The sequence below is a fragment of the Penicillium coprophilum genome (genome assembly GCF_028826855.1).
Source record: "Penicillium coprophilum strain IBT 35676 chromosome Unknown utg000005l_segment0_segment0, whole genome shotgun sequence".
NCBI lineage: Eukaryota > Fungi > Ascomycota > Eurotiomycetes > Eurotiales > Aspergillaceae > Penicillium > Penicillium coprophilum.
Window position 1 is genome coordinate 2,906,861 of NW_026622724.1, and position 13,313 is coordinate 2,920,173.

Genomic DNA, 13,313 nt, shown 5'->3' on the forward strand with positions numbered 1-13,313 from the left:
TCAGATAAATATAATACAAGAAGACCATGCTTTCACTCCCTCACAGTCGAGCTAGTGGACAAGAGAGACTTACCCAGCGGGGCGCCATTTGATGCTCAACCTAGTTATTTGGTCGTGGGTCGCTCTTCTACACTTGTCAACAGGGACGTATTTGTTTATCTCACCCGAGAAAAGAATAATGATGTAGTCATTAATGATAAAGAGCTGTCTCCTATCTAGTAATAATCTTCCCCTTTAGAGAGAGGGCTCACCGACTCTTTCGTCCCAAATGCTGCACGCTTGTACTGCTCAGAACCCTCGACCTCCCCAAATCGTAACTGGACATCCCCGATTTCATCTGGCAACTCGCCAGCTCCCAGACAGTGTCCCTTGGCCAATTCATCCAACTCAGGATTTCGTGTCGTCATCAACATGCTGGAGAAGGACGTGTTGTGGGCAGCCCCATTTTCGCGCAAGGCAAGGAATCCGACAATGACGCATACAATAGTAACACCCAGTGCAGTCATATAAGCTGCCAACAGATTCTTACTGTCGTAAGCGTAGAAATTCTGAGGTGACGAGACTGTAACAGGTACACTGGTATTGGCCGCGTTGAGACTGAGGAGGCTGTAGGTGAAGTTATGCGACAGATCCTCTATGGCTCGAGCTAATGTTTTATTCCGGCAAAGCGTGGTAGAGTCATCAAATCCCATAAGCATACTTTTGTACTCGGAACTATTCCAGAGCTCCGGACATGCGAAAAGGCCGCTTTGCATGATTGACAGTTGTGTGAATGTGAGCGTGTCGTCAGGAATCGAGGAGGTCAAAACTGATTCGAGTGTTCCAACAGAGCTGATATATAGGGTACTTTGCATGATGCGAGAGAATAGCAAGTGTGTCAAGTAGAAACCACCGTTGACTCCTGGCCCCTGAGGTTCTAGTGAAGTGTAGGAGCCAGCCCTGCTATCCCAGTTAGCGGGCGCCACCTGCTTCGTTGATACAGGTGTCAGGCTCCGAACACCGTTGGTAAAATTCAAGTTCACCACGTAGGAGGTATTCCAAAGCTGACATACAAGCTCGGTTGGTTGCGTGGCGTTGTCGTTCCAAAGGGGGTTTGCTCCTGTGGCGTATATGAATAAGGTGTTGTTCAGGACGGTACTAGCAGCCCCCGAGTACAAGGTGGTAAAGTTGAGTTTACTAGTTTCATGATCCCACACTTTCTGCAAGGAACTGTAGTTGTTCAGTGAGGAATCGGTAAAAGTCATGCCCTTCATCTCCACGATCGCTTCACTCAATCTCTGGCACTTGTATGATGGGCCCCAGAAATCAAGTGTGTAGGATGAGTTAGGGGAAGGTGCAGAGAATGGGACCACCTCAGAAGAGGAGTAAGTAGCCGTAAATAGACGGTTGATGCCGGGCGCAGGCGCCGCAATAAATCCCGCCCCTTCGAATGTTGCCCAGGGCAGCCAAAAGGAATCCACAAAATTCACAGTCGGAACACGCATCTGGGTAACATTGGTGGTTGTCAAGAGATTGATGGACAAGGTAGCAGGTGTGATAACCGACGTCAGTGGGATAAGCCTGGCCGCAGAGTGAATAGTCGCCCTTTTAAAGAAACGGGCCTCATACGCACCATGACATGATCGCAAGGATAATGAGGGTTTTTGCGCACACCCAGAGATTTGGAGTGAGCAAAGCAAGTGGGCTGCTAAGGATGGAAAACATGCCATCGATCCCGCGAAGCTTCACAAACTTCCGCCGCAGAGTGGCCCACATCACTTGCACCGCTGCGATGCCAACAGCCGACACAAGGAAAGACTTGATCAGGAAGGCGAAGCCAGTTCCGATTCGAATCGCCCACGTTTGCTGATTAACTGAGGTGACGCGGGTGCTGTCAAGGCTCTGGTAGTATAAGTGATGGCCCATCGAAAACATCGCACCGGCAATGAGGAATCCAATCATCATGGTTGGGGCCCGCCATCCAATCCCCCACGCCGCCGGAGTAATCTCATCTCTGGAAGGAGAGGCGTATGCTGTTGTACCGGGTGTTTTCTGGCTGGGGGTATCATGGTCCGGGGGTTGAACAAGGGCAGGCTCGTTTTCAGCCTCATTACGGTTTAACCGGAACATGTCGACAGAGTATCAACCGGGGTAAAAGGGTTCCGGCTGGGAAATTTCGCTAGTTCTTCTCAAACTCGACGAGGAAGAGAAAGCTGGGAAATAGCGTCTTATTGCTCTTCTGATACTTGGGCTTGCCCGTATTTGAAACTCCAGACTAGCCTATTAGCGATGGTTGGGGCTGAATGTACATTAGCGCTTTTATCTCCGCTCCACTTTCACGAGATGACAGTAGACTAACTTCCAAGGTTGGTTAGCCGTCTCCTACGAATGGCATCTGGCATTGATCACCCCAAGTAGATTTCAGCTTTCAACGACGCTAGTTGGTCGGACTACTGCACGAGTAAGATTGGTTGTGACAAGTATTCTACCAAGAAAAATGCATATTCTAGTGTTACATTACACTACTGTGTAAAAGTTGAGCGGAGGTTCAGGGTTATTCTAGAAAGCCGGTGGCTGTACGGATGTCGCATTCCCAGCTCTAGCGCTTCGGGCAATCATTAAAGGGGTCCTAAAGGATGACCTCGGGAGGTAAAATTGCTGACACTCTGCAGTTCATAAAAGCCACAACGGGGCTGGCGTTAAAAGAGCGACCCATGGCGTTCTCGACCACGGGTGAGACGGACAGACATCTTTTCCCAGCCAATCAAAATGAGGAAAATATTCCAAAATCGAATATCGCTGCCAATCTGGGCTAGCGTGCTATGTATAAGTTCAGCTCAGTCCCTTATACTCCGTAGTCTTCATGCATGGCCAGATGTAGATGCATGGACCCCGCCATGAAATGAATTCAGAATGGGTTATATTTGGACGTATCTATCTTCCTTGCCCTAGAACCCTACAGCCGCAATTTCACGGGGCTGCATATGTGGCTGTAAACCATCACATGCTCATCATATCTATCACGAGCTATTTGAGCCTAAAACGGCCCCCAAAGTAGCCTACAATGTCCCCAACCAAATAGATCCCCGGTGGAGACTTTTTATCTCGTGGAAAGACATCACTTTCCATCTCTTTTGCGGTAGCGGCGCATAAGTCACCATTACGATTGAAGTGTACTTTGTACACGGTACAATACTATATCAACCTGGCCCCCTTGTTCAATCGGCTAGAACTCAAATCAAGTCCTCTCAAACTCTTTGTCTCAATAGCCATGACTCAGAACATTTCTAGTTCATCTAGGATTGACCCAAGAAAAGCATTGTAGCAATCAAATATAGACCTTTCACCCAAACAAAGAGGTGACGACGTTACACTGATATAAGTATGAGAGCCTATCTGGGATATCCTAATCTCAACTACCAGGGTGGCTTTGTCTGCCCTAACACCCAAAAGTAAGAGCTGAAGGTTTCCCTTCTAGCAAAGTAACCCTTCCATCCCATGCAGCAGCAAGCTAAAAACCCATCAAATATGGCACAAGAAGGTATGTTCATCTGTAACGACATCTATACAGACGAGAGATGTCACATCCGTGGACCGATAGTATGGGTAAATGTGTTCATCGCAACACCTGAGAACCGCAACAAAACAGATGCAGAGTTTATGGATCTAGTGGCTGAGGCCATCCATGCGAGAATTGCGATGAAAACACCCAATGTCAGTGTCTCGGTTACCCCCGAGCCCATGCACCACAGAGTCATGGGGTGTTTGTCGTTGCCAGCTCGTGGAGATTATTGGGCATTTGCCCGGTTTCGGGACTTGTATTTTGATGCTTTTCTTAAGGATGCGTTGGAGTTGGCACTATTTTATCAAGCCGAATGTGCGGCGGGTAATATTAAGATTGACCGGGATAGATTGTTTCGGCTTTTTCATTTGAGAACGGATGCTTTCTAGAGGGGTTTATTGACATCGATTGGGTTCTTTCATGCATATGGCAGCGTAGGGTGTAGACAAAGAATGGAACTGACGAAGATGATATTTTGGTCTGAGTATAGAAAGATTGAAAATCTTTGTTCATTGTTCAGGTACGTTCCTTTGCTTAAAAACAAAGGGCTCTCTGAACTTAGGACAATTTAATCATTTTATGAGCTTCATACGTTGACGTCGAGGTTCAGGAAAGCCACATATACTTTGATCTTATAGCTATAATTGGTACAGAATGAAAATTCTCGACAAAGCGGGTATCAGAAGATTCTTTGTTTCTACAATAGTTTAAGCAGCGTGCTCATAACAAGACAAGTTGTACTGTCTCAGTGGGAAGTATTTAGCCATCATCTCCACCCACGTAAGAGAGAACAGGAAGACACGCATTCTCCTGTCCCATTTCCTGTCCCACTAAAAATAAACGAACTTGTATCACAGCCAAGCTTGAGTCCATTCCTAGGATCAACAAAAATCTACCATGCCTACACGAGCCGCGTTTAATACTCGCATCCTAGACTTACCCGTTGCCGACGGTCCATCGGGCGACAACGTTGTGTGGGTCACAGTGTACTTTGACCCCGACGAGGCCAAGCTTAACAATCTAGAATTAGTCCGCATTATGATATACCGTGTCATGAACCGACAGGTTACAGTCAACAGCTCGCCAATGCACCACAGGTGGTCCCATTGTTTATCGATCCGGGTTGCTGGGAAACTTCCCGATGAGGATGCAATTTATCAAGAAGCTGAAGCGAGATGTGATTACTTCTATGGGAAGGTTAAATCTGGAGAATTTGTCATTAATCGGAATTATATTCTTCGTAGAAGATCGCGGGACCTGGTCAGTCTCGGGCCTTCAACATATTGACTAGAATATTTGCTGGTCTTTGACGAATTTTGACATATTAGGTGGCTGATGTTTCGGCCAAGTTCTCAGAAACTGCTGCATATTTTGTTTTACTAATATATTAGCTTGTGTATTGTTGGCATTGAACATAAGAGAACAAGAAGAACCAGAAGAACAAGAAGGGAAGAAGAAAAGAAGAAGATAGTATGGCCGAGCTAGGAGATCAGGTGAAGCCTTTTGATTTCTAATCCGAGCCGTTCCCGCCACCTACAAGAGGACCAGATCCTCAGCTTACTTCAATGCTCAATTTTCTACATAGAATTGATTCTATCCGCATACCAAGCACCCCACAGACCAATGTCTCAGCCAAAAATCAAAGCAGTCTTCTTCGACTTTATGGGGACATGCCTTGACTGGCACAGCAGCGTAGTGCAAGCACTACCCAGCGCCATCCCCAAAGATGAAGCCTCAAAGTTCGCCCTGGAATGGCGTAGGCAATATTTCTTAGAGAACAGCAAACGAGTTAGCGAAAACCTCCACCCAGAAGACATTGATATCACCCTTGCCCGCACCCTGGAAGCACTCCTCGACAAATCACCCGACCACAAAGCGCACTTCGACACCGAGACGAATGAGAAAATAATCCAAGCTTGGCATTCGCAGAAAGCATGGCCTGAAGTCTCCGATGCAATCAAGAGTCTTCGACAAGACCTCGGTCTGGAAGTCTTTGTTCATGCAAATGGCACGACACGGCTCCAGTTGGACTTGACTCGGTCTTCGGGGTTGGATTTCAACATGCTTTTTTCCAGTCAGCTATTGGGTGCTTACAAACCTCGTCCGGAGGCTTATCAGAAGGGATTGGAGCTTGTGAAACTTCGGCCGGAGGAGGTTGTTTTGGTTGCGGCGCATGCATATGATCTGCGGGGGGCGCAGAAGTGTGGATTGAGGACTATTTATGTTCATCGGTGGACTGATGATGTTGATGAAGATATGGAGGTGGTCAAAAGTGAAGTTGATGTGTTTTTGGAGAATATGGATGATTTGGCTGGTGCTATTCGGGGATTATGAATAATGAATGGGTGGTTTCGAACATCCATGAACATTATGGGAGTAGATTGATCAGTTTGAAATCTTGTATTCTATATTGAGATGTGCAATCATTGAGATACTACAAAATACGGAGTACATTTACGTGATAAACACGCAAGTACTGGAATATGGTGCTACTGCACAAATCTGCCCCCTGGAATCCCGATCCAGTCGAACTACTGGCTCAAGACAAGAAAACCACCGAGATAACCTACATTAACTGGCTCACTGTAATCTGATTATACTACAGGTTTGAATGATTGATATGGATTGATTGCTTCCGTTCTTCTCACTAGATCAGAATGCTCTACTGTTATATCACAGTTTTCAGTCCGATCTCTCCAAGCTCTGCAACTTCACCAATTCAAAATACCTCCCTGCAAGCGCCATCAACTCTTGGTGTGTCCCCTGTTCTACAACAGCCCCTTCATGCAGCACTAGATAAGTTTATAGGTCAGTCTTACGGCTCATTACTTGGAATTTGCTTCTTACCATAAATACAATCGGCCTTCTGTACCGTGCTTATCCGATGTGCAACGGCGACCGTCGTCCGGCCTCGAGCCGCCGCATTCAGAGTATCCTGGACAACCTTTTCCGAGTCCGAATCCAGCGCAGATGTGGCTTCATCGAGGAGGAGGATACGTGGATCACGAAGAAGCGCTCGCGCAATGGCTATTCGTTGTTGCTGACCGCCCGAGAGCATACCGCCCCTAGCTCCTATCACCGTTGAGATTCCGTCACTGAGCCAGGCATTAGTGGAAATTTGTGTCGGTGGAAATAAAAAATACGTCGGAGAAGGGTGCAAGAGGAAGGGTGGCTCACGGTAGAGATTGGATGAAGTCGTAAATATTGGCATCCTTGCATACTTTAGTGATTTTTTCTTCGGAAACATTCTCGTCGTTGGTGCCCAAAGTGATATTCTCTTTGATCGTTCCTTGATATAGTGTTGGCTCTTGACTAACCAGAGCAAGGTGACTCCTGTAGCTTTTCACATTCAACTTGGAGATATTCTTCCCATCAACAAATATCTGTCCTGCTTCAGGATCAAAGAACCTCTCCAGTAAAGCTATAATTGTGCTTTTACCGCATCCGCTTGCTCCAACAAGACCGATGTATTGTCCTGGTTGAACACTCAAGCTCAAGTTTTTGACAACCAGCCTTTCCGGTCTATTGGGGTAGCGGAAGTATATATTTCGCATCTCCAAGCCGCCATCGATTTTTGTTAACATCTCGCCAGTTCTTTCACGGGCGTCAATGTTAACCGGACGGTCTAATAACGTTTTGATATCCTGGGCTGCCTGACGGGATTTGCTCATATCTGGCGCGAAGGAGAATATAGCTCCAGCACTGAATGAGCCCACGATAACAGCTGCATAAGCAATGAAGAACTGTACCATAGAATAGCCTTCGTGAATGATTAGATGTCCTCCATACCAGAAAGCCAAGGCAATGCAGAGAAAGTTGGCCGACTGTGAGCCTGCATAAAACACCGATGACTTGAGCGTTGAAACGAGCGACTTTCGTCGCTGGGTTTCCAATATATTGTGATACTGTTCCTGTACATGGCGTTCGAGATTTAGCGATGCAACGGTCTTGATAGCAGAGCTTGCCTCGCAAGCAAAAGTTGCTGAAGCTGTGTACGCTTCTTTCGATTGTCGGGCCATCTCCCCGAGGATCTTGAGTCGGACAAGTCCACAAGTAAGAACAATAGGAATGGTTGCGGTACAAACGAGCCCCAGTTTCCAACCGATGGCAATCGATACAGCCACGCCAGCAATCAAAGTTGTTGAGACAATGAAGATGGAGCCTAGTGTCACACCACTCATTCCGGCAAGGTTGGTGGCATCTGTGGACAACGAGGATGTAAGCGAGCCCGCTGAAAATCCAACTTTGTCGAACATGAAAATATCCTGATGGAGAATTGCGCGGAAAGAGCGATCCCTAGCACGGTGAATCAGGCGCTCGGAGCAGTAAGCGAAACAAAGACCAGATGCTCCCCAGCCCAGGAATGCAGTACCTCCCAACATCAGATACATCAGACTCCAGAAATTGACATCATGACGCAACTTTCCATACATGTCCGGGGGCAATGACATTGCCGCAATTGTCTTGCCATACAAAACGGCCTGGCTAGGGTGCTGGTCAGTATCAACACTCTGCACCGTGCTAAGGAATACTCACGTGGGATTTCCAGCGCCTGTGATGATTGAAAAAAGAGGCCCCAAATCATAGTAAGCGTTTCTTCCTTGTTGAAGTTGGCGATAAACTTGATCAACACCCATAACGAGTATTTACGGCCGAGCTCTTGTTTAAAATCTCTCCCGTGGTCTTCAGATCCCTCGCGCTGTCCTATCTCGTACGTGTACTTGGGATTATCGCCCTCATCCTTCAGGTCAGGAAGACTGTCTGGGTCAAGAGCAGACATTGCCTTACCAATAACGATATCACGTTTGGTTGACATGCGCTGTTTCTCTACTAAGTCGTAATACATCGATCTTTTCCGCAGTAGATCGTTGTGGGTTCCTTGCTCAACAACACGTCCGTGAGACATGACAACAATATTTTCCGCCGTCGTGATAGTGGATAATCTAACCCACAGTGAGTTCTTGCATCTGAGATTCATGGAAACACATACCGGTGACTGATGATAATCGTTGTTCGACCTTTAGCAGCAACATCAAGCGCCGCCTGAACCAGCCGCTCGGCCTGGGCATCTAGAGCCGAAGTGGCCTCGTCGAGCAGTAATACCCTCGGGTTGCTAATAATAGCCCGTGCAATTGCAATCCGCTGTTTCTGTCCACCAGAGAGTAACGAGCCCCTTTCACCAACGCTGGTGTGGAAACCGTCCGGCAAGGCAGAAATGAACCCAAAGCAGTTTGCTTTCTTTGCGGCGTCAAACACAAGATTTTCTATCACGCTGTCGGGAGAATCTTCATGTTCAGTCCCGATCAGACCGAATCTGATGTTTTCGAATACAGTTGTGGCGAAGAGTGTGGGCTGTTGTGAGACAGTTGCAATCTGCTGTCGTAGCCATTGCAAATTAAGAGACGTGATATCATGGCCATCGAGTACTTTATCAGGTATCAGGCAATTATCAGCACCGGTAGGTCTTCTAGAAGAAAGAAAAACTCACATATTTCTCCACTTATTGGTTCATAAAAACGTTCAATCAGACCTGCCAGTGTACTCTTCCCACAGCCAGAAGCACCAACAATGGCGGTTGTCTTTCCAGCTGGAAATACAAGACTTATTCCATCTAAGGTCAGCACGTCTGGTCTAGAAGGGTAAACATGAAGAATGTCCTTGAGTTCTATTGTCCCAGACACATCTTGTAGCTTTCTCCCGATGGAGGACGAATGATCTAGTGGTGACTTCCTGGACACGGTTGCAAGAATCTTTCCTGTTGCTGCAAGACCGGTTGCAAATGCTTGGAAATTTGGTGCTATGTTACCAAAAGTGAACGCGCCAGTCAGCACAGCAAGCAAAATGGTTATAAGAGCTCCCAATTCGATATCATCAACAACAAGATATCGGGATCCTTGCCAAAATGTCAGTCCGTAAGTCCAGAATATGACACCATTCATAATAGCCATCATAGCCGCAAGAGCAATGCGACTTCTAAGCCCGTAGGCCTCTGCTTTGGTGAGAAATTTCTGATACCGATCGGCCAGCTTGTCTTGGATTCCAAATGCAGTGACGTGTCTAATTGAACTGATGGCCTCCTCGGCAGCCGTCGAACCATCTGCATATGCCGATAAAGACATGTGGGTATACTTGACCATGAACGAAGAGCATATACTCATAGATCCGGCTTCTGCTATGATTGCAGATATCAGAATAAGAGCCATGCGCCAGCTTTTGACAAAGCTGATGATGAAAGCAGCCCCAAAATTGGCACAGGAGTATAAGGTCAGAGAAAGTTTGCCCGTCAGGGAATCCTGGATCAGATTCATATCGGCAGTGATTCTGGTTGTTATCTCTCCAGCTCCCAGGACATCGAAAAATGCTATGTTTTGGCGAAGAATAGCGGCGAGATATCTCTCTCGGAGTCTTTGGGTTATATTCTCTCCTCCTATCATGAAGCCGGCTGTGGAGATGTATACCGCGACAAACTGCCCAATGGCAATATATAAATAGTAGAGGGCAAATTTTGCGACCAGAGATGAGAGGTGAGAGCCTGAAGACGTTCCGAGAAAGAATTCCTTGAATGCTTGGGCCAACCCTCCTAGAAGAAGCTGTACGGAAATTAGCTTGGGAGATCAAATGTCTGTGGAGAGCTCACAAAAGAGATAGGCTGGAGTGCCCCTCCAATTATTGCTGCAATTGAACTGATTACCAGTACCAGTAACTCATAGGTTGTTGCACAGCTGTATAAAAGCTCTAAGCGACTCATCTGTGGATCCTCCGGGGTGTGAATTTGGCGCTTGAGAATCTCTCTCTGGTGCTCCGTCAACTGCAGACTGGACGCCACAGGGGAAAGAGCTCCTGCGGATCGGTCTGGCATTTTGATGGTATGGCCCCCGGCAGCACGGGATTGTCGTTCAAACAATGGTGCTCCAGAAAACCTCAACCTGGGGGTGGATAATATAAAGCATTGCTTCGTTCTCTTACTATACTTATTTGGCCAATCATAGGCGGCCATCACTAGATGGTAATAGTGACTCATGCCGAGTCATAGTTCACCATTGCTACAATTTGTCCTATTATATCTCACACGCTTGTAGAGTTGAGAGGAGTGGTAATAAGTTGAACACAACTACACTGGTTCTGCAATCTGTTGAGCCCGCCAGCCCCCACAGATAAGAATTCAGAGGGTTCAAACGGGGGAGTGATGCCTGAATGCCTTATCTCAGAACGGCGGAAAAGTTTCAATACCTGAATTACAATTACGTATGTTTGAGCAATCAAGGTATATTCTGATTCGGCTGGCGTTCAATTTCGACATCTGCAACCACCCATATGAACATCTCGCCATTCGTATTAGGCCTTGACTTTGGGAGATGCAGCCATACGGGAATACTTCGACTCGTCTGATGCCAAAAACTCCAAACAGGCAAGGTTGAGGTATTGATCATTTACAATACCTTGTATCGGACGGTGGATACGGTGCTAGGTCATTCCGGCATGGAATTCTCCCAACTGGGTTTAAACCCTGAGAGCTTTTCTTCGTAGCAAGCGCTTGGCAATGCTTACTACCCGGGATCTAGAGTTTACCCAAATCTTTGGAAGGCTCCAAAGTTCCAAGGTTTCTTCCTTCATCTTCGGCCATTATACAGTCGCATGAGGTGACGTCCTCTCCTTGCGTCCTGACTGCGATATCAGATGACTTTGCATCCAGGGCTTTAAACCCCAAGACCTCAAAGCTCAGACAGGAAGATTAGTCTTCCTCAAAAACTTTATGATGGAGAAAGGAAGAGTCAATTCTACGCAGCGAACATGGTCCTGGCGAAGTGTGATGTGGATGGCAGCGTTCGCGGGGACGATGAGTCTGGTGGGGTTCGGTAAATCCCGTCTCCCGCTGCCGTGCTGGGTCTTCCCGGCTCAGACCCAAGGCTCGCCATATGGGACATTCCCTCAAAGCGACCCATTCCAGTTTCTTCCCTGCACCAACGCCAGTCGTCCGCCACCGCTGGATGACCCGACTCCGCAAAAATCATGGGCAGCCCTCTTCGACCCCAATCCCGACCATTGGAGCTGGGGGAGCACAGGTCAGGGCATCTACCTGTGTGGATACTTGGATCTCCCACTCGATTATCACAACTCTTCAGACACTCGTATCGTCCGCATTGCAGTCACCAAGTTCCAAGTCGCCGGTCTAGCTCATAGAAATGATCCCAATATCTCATCCAAGAGCTACAAAAGTGAGCGCACTATTATCATTAATCCGGGAGGCCCGGGAGGAAGCGGAACATCTTTCCTCTGGGAGACTGCAGAAGAGATGACCAACCGTTTCAGCGACGGAAAACTCGATGTGCTAGGATGGGATCCACGCGGTGTGAATTTCTCCCTCCCCGCCGCGGCATGTTTCTCTCAGAACGGTTTCCGGGATCGATGGTCTCTTCTATCGCAGCAATATCGCGAGGAGGCTCCAAAGGCCCAACTGGAGGCTTCAGATGCCATGAACAACGCCACTTTCTTTGCCTGCCAGCAACGGCTGGGCGATCTCGGTCGCTTCGTCAGCACGGCGTCAGTGGCACGCGATCTCGACGAGATCCGAAAAGCACTCGATGAAGAAGAAGTCACGGGGTACTTGGTTAGCTATGGTACGGGTATTGGTCAGACATATGTCAACATGTTCCCTAGTCGAGCAGGTCGTGTAATCCTCGATGGGACAGAATATGTCAGAGATCATCGTCTCTTGGGTGGGTTTGGCTGGACTGCTCTCGACAACGCAACAGATGCATGGCGTGACGGCTTCTTAGGAGAGTGTATCACTGCCGGTCCAAAGGGGTGTGCATTGGCCAATCCTGTTTCCAACCAGGACGGGCCCGTCACACTTCCACAGCTGGAAGCTCGTATGACGCAGCTACTTGAGTCCCTCAAAGCTCGCCCACGATCTGCATACACGGAATCAGCTGGTCCATCTCTGGTCACGTACTCTGCGCTGGTGGATAGGGTTCTCTACCGGGCTATGTACAGGCCGATGGAATGGCCGGGTACGGCACAGATGCTCTATGAGCTCGAAGCAGGGAATGCAACTCTAGCAGCCGACTCCATAGATCTCTCGTGGAGCGACCATTCCGATAAGCCATCACCTCCCCCCGTGCCAGCTTCTAGTGAGCTCGAACTTCTCGTGATCTGCTCTGATTCGTACGATGCGCCTATTCCAGACGGACTTGACTGGTGGGATCGGTTGTGGGAGACCATGTCCAACAAGAGCTGGGTAGCTGGCAATTCCCGCTTTTTTGGGGTCCTGCCCTGTCGACATTACAATACCTATTGGGCCCCGCCTTCAGAGGTGTATCGTGGAGATCTCAACAACACTCTCAAGACTCCTACCCTACTCATCGCTTCTCCGTATGACCCTGCAACCCCGTTGCGCAATGGAAGAAGGCTCCTAGCGGAGATGGGAGAAAATGCCCGGTTGATTGTTCATCATGCTTATGGGCATAGCTCTAGACGTGACAGGTCGGACTGTACTGATCGAGTTGCCAAAGCTTACATCTTACATGGCACTCTTCCTAACGAACAGGAAATACAGTGCTATGCCAATAATAAGCCTTATGACAGTGTTCTTGTCGACGAATGAGAATGATTCGCATAAAAGACCGGTCGTGTTTCTGCATCTTGTTGCATCTAGCAGGTGGATTATTTCCATTATCAGCGAGGTCACTTGATCCCTAACGGGCTATCAATAAAGTCACTCTTGTCTGTATATAAACGGCGGAGGTCAACCCTCATGCTTTATTCTGAACTT

At 47.8% G+C, this 13,313-nt stretch overlaps 6 protein-coding genes across 6 annotated transcripts; 4 read left to right on the forward strand and 2 right to left on the reverse strand.

Annotated features, from left to right (window-relative positions):
* Positions 1-215: 215 nt before the first annotated feature.
* N7500_008636 (uncharacterized protein) lies at positions 216-2,109 on the reverse strand (the record flags this gene model as incomplete). Its single annotated transcript, XM_056679780.1, has 2 exons — positions 216-1,560; positions 1,613-2,109. 2 exons carry the CDS (start codon positions 2,107-2,109, stop codon positions 216-218), a joined length of 1,842 nt encoding a protein of 613 aa, XP_056530152.1.
* A 1,398-nt stretch (positions 2,110-3,507) lies between these two features.
* N7500_008637 (uncharacterized protein) lies at positions 3,508-3,930 on the forward strand (the record flags this gene model as incomplete). Its single annotated transcript, XM_056679781.1, has 2 exons — positions 3,508-3,520; positions 3,551-3,930. 2 exons carry the CDS (start codon positions 3,508-3,510, stop codon positions 3,928-3,930), a joined length of 393 nt encoding a protein of 130 aa, XP_056530153.1.
* A 508-nt stretch (positions 3,931-4,438) lies between these two features.
* Positions 4,439-4,828, forward strand: N7500_008638 (uncharacterized protein; the record flags this gene model as incomplete). The annotated part of the gene is made up of 1 exon (XM_056679782.1): positions 4,439-4,828. One exon carries the CDS (start codon positions 4,439-4,441, stop codon positions 4,826-4,828), a length of 390 nt encoding a protein of 129 aa, XP_056530154.1.
* Positions 4,829-5,164: 336 nt separating this feature from the next.
* Positions 5,165-5,875, forward strand: N7500_008639 (Haloacid dehalogenase type II; the record flags this gene model as incomplete). The annotated part of the gene is made up of 1 exon (XM_056679783.1): positions 5,165-5,875. The coding sequence occupies one exon, from the start codon at positions 5,165-5,167 to the stop codon at positions 5,873-5,875; it is 711 nt and encodes a 236-aa protein (XP_056530155.1).
* A 348-nt stretch (positions 5,876-6,223) lies between these two features.
* On the reverse strand, positions 6,224-10,400 carry N7500_008640 (ABC transporter integral membrane type 1; the record flags this gene model as incomplete). Its single annotated transcript, XM_056679784.1, has 7 exons — positions 6,224-6,333; positions 6,389-6,636; positions 6,719-8,026; positions 8,074-8,484; positions 8,532-8,967; positions 9,030-10,131; positions 10,179-10,400. 7 exons carry the CDS (start codon positions 10,398-10,400, stop codon positions 6,224-6,226), a joined length of 3,837 nt encoding a protein of 1,278 aa, XP_056530156.1.
* An 897-nt stretch (positions 10,401-11,297) lies between these two features.
* N7500_008641 (Peptidase S33 tripeptidyl aminopeptidase-like C-terminal) lies at positions 11,298-13,145 on the forward strand (the record flags this gene model as incomplete). The annotated part of the gene is made up of 1 exon (XM_056679785.1): positions 11,298-13,145. The coding sequence occupies one exon, from the start codon at positions 11,298-11,300 to the stop codon at positions 13,143-13,145; it is 1,848 nt and encodes a 615-aa protein (XP_056530157.1).
* Between the last annotated feature and the right edge of the window lie 168 nt (positions 13,146-13,313).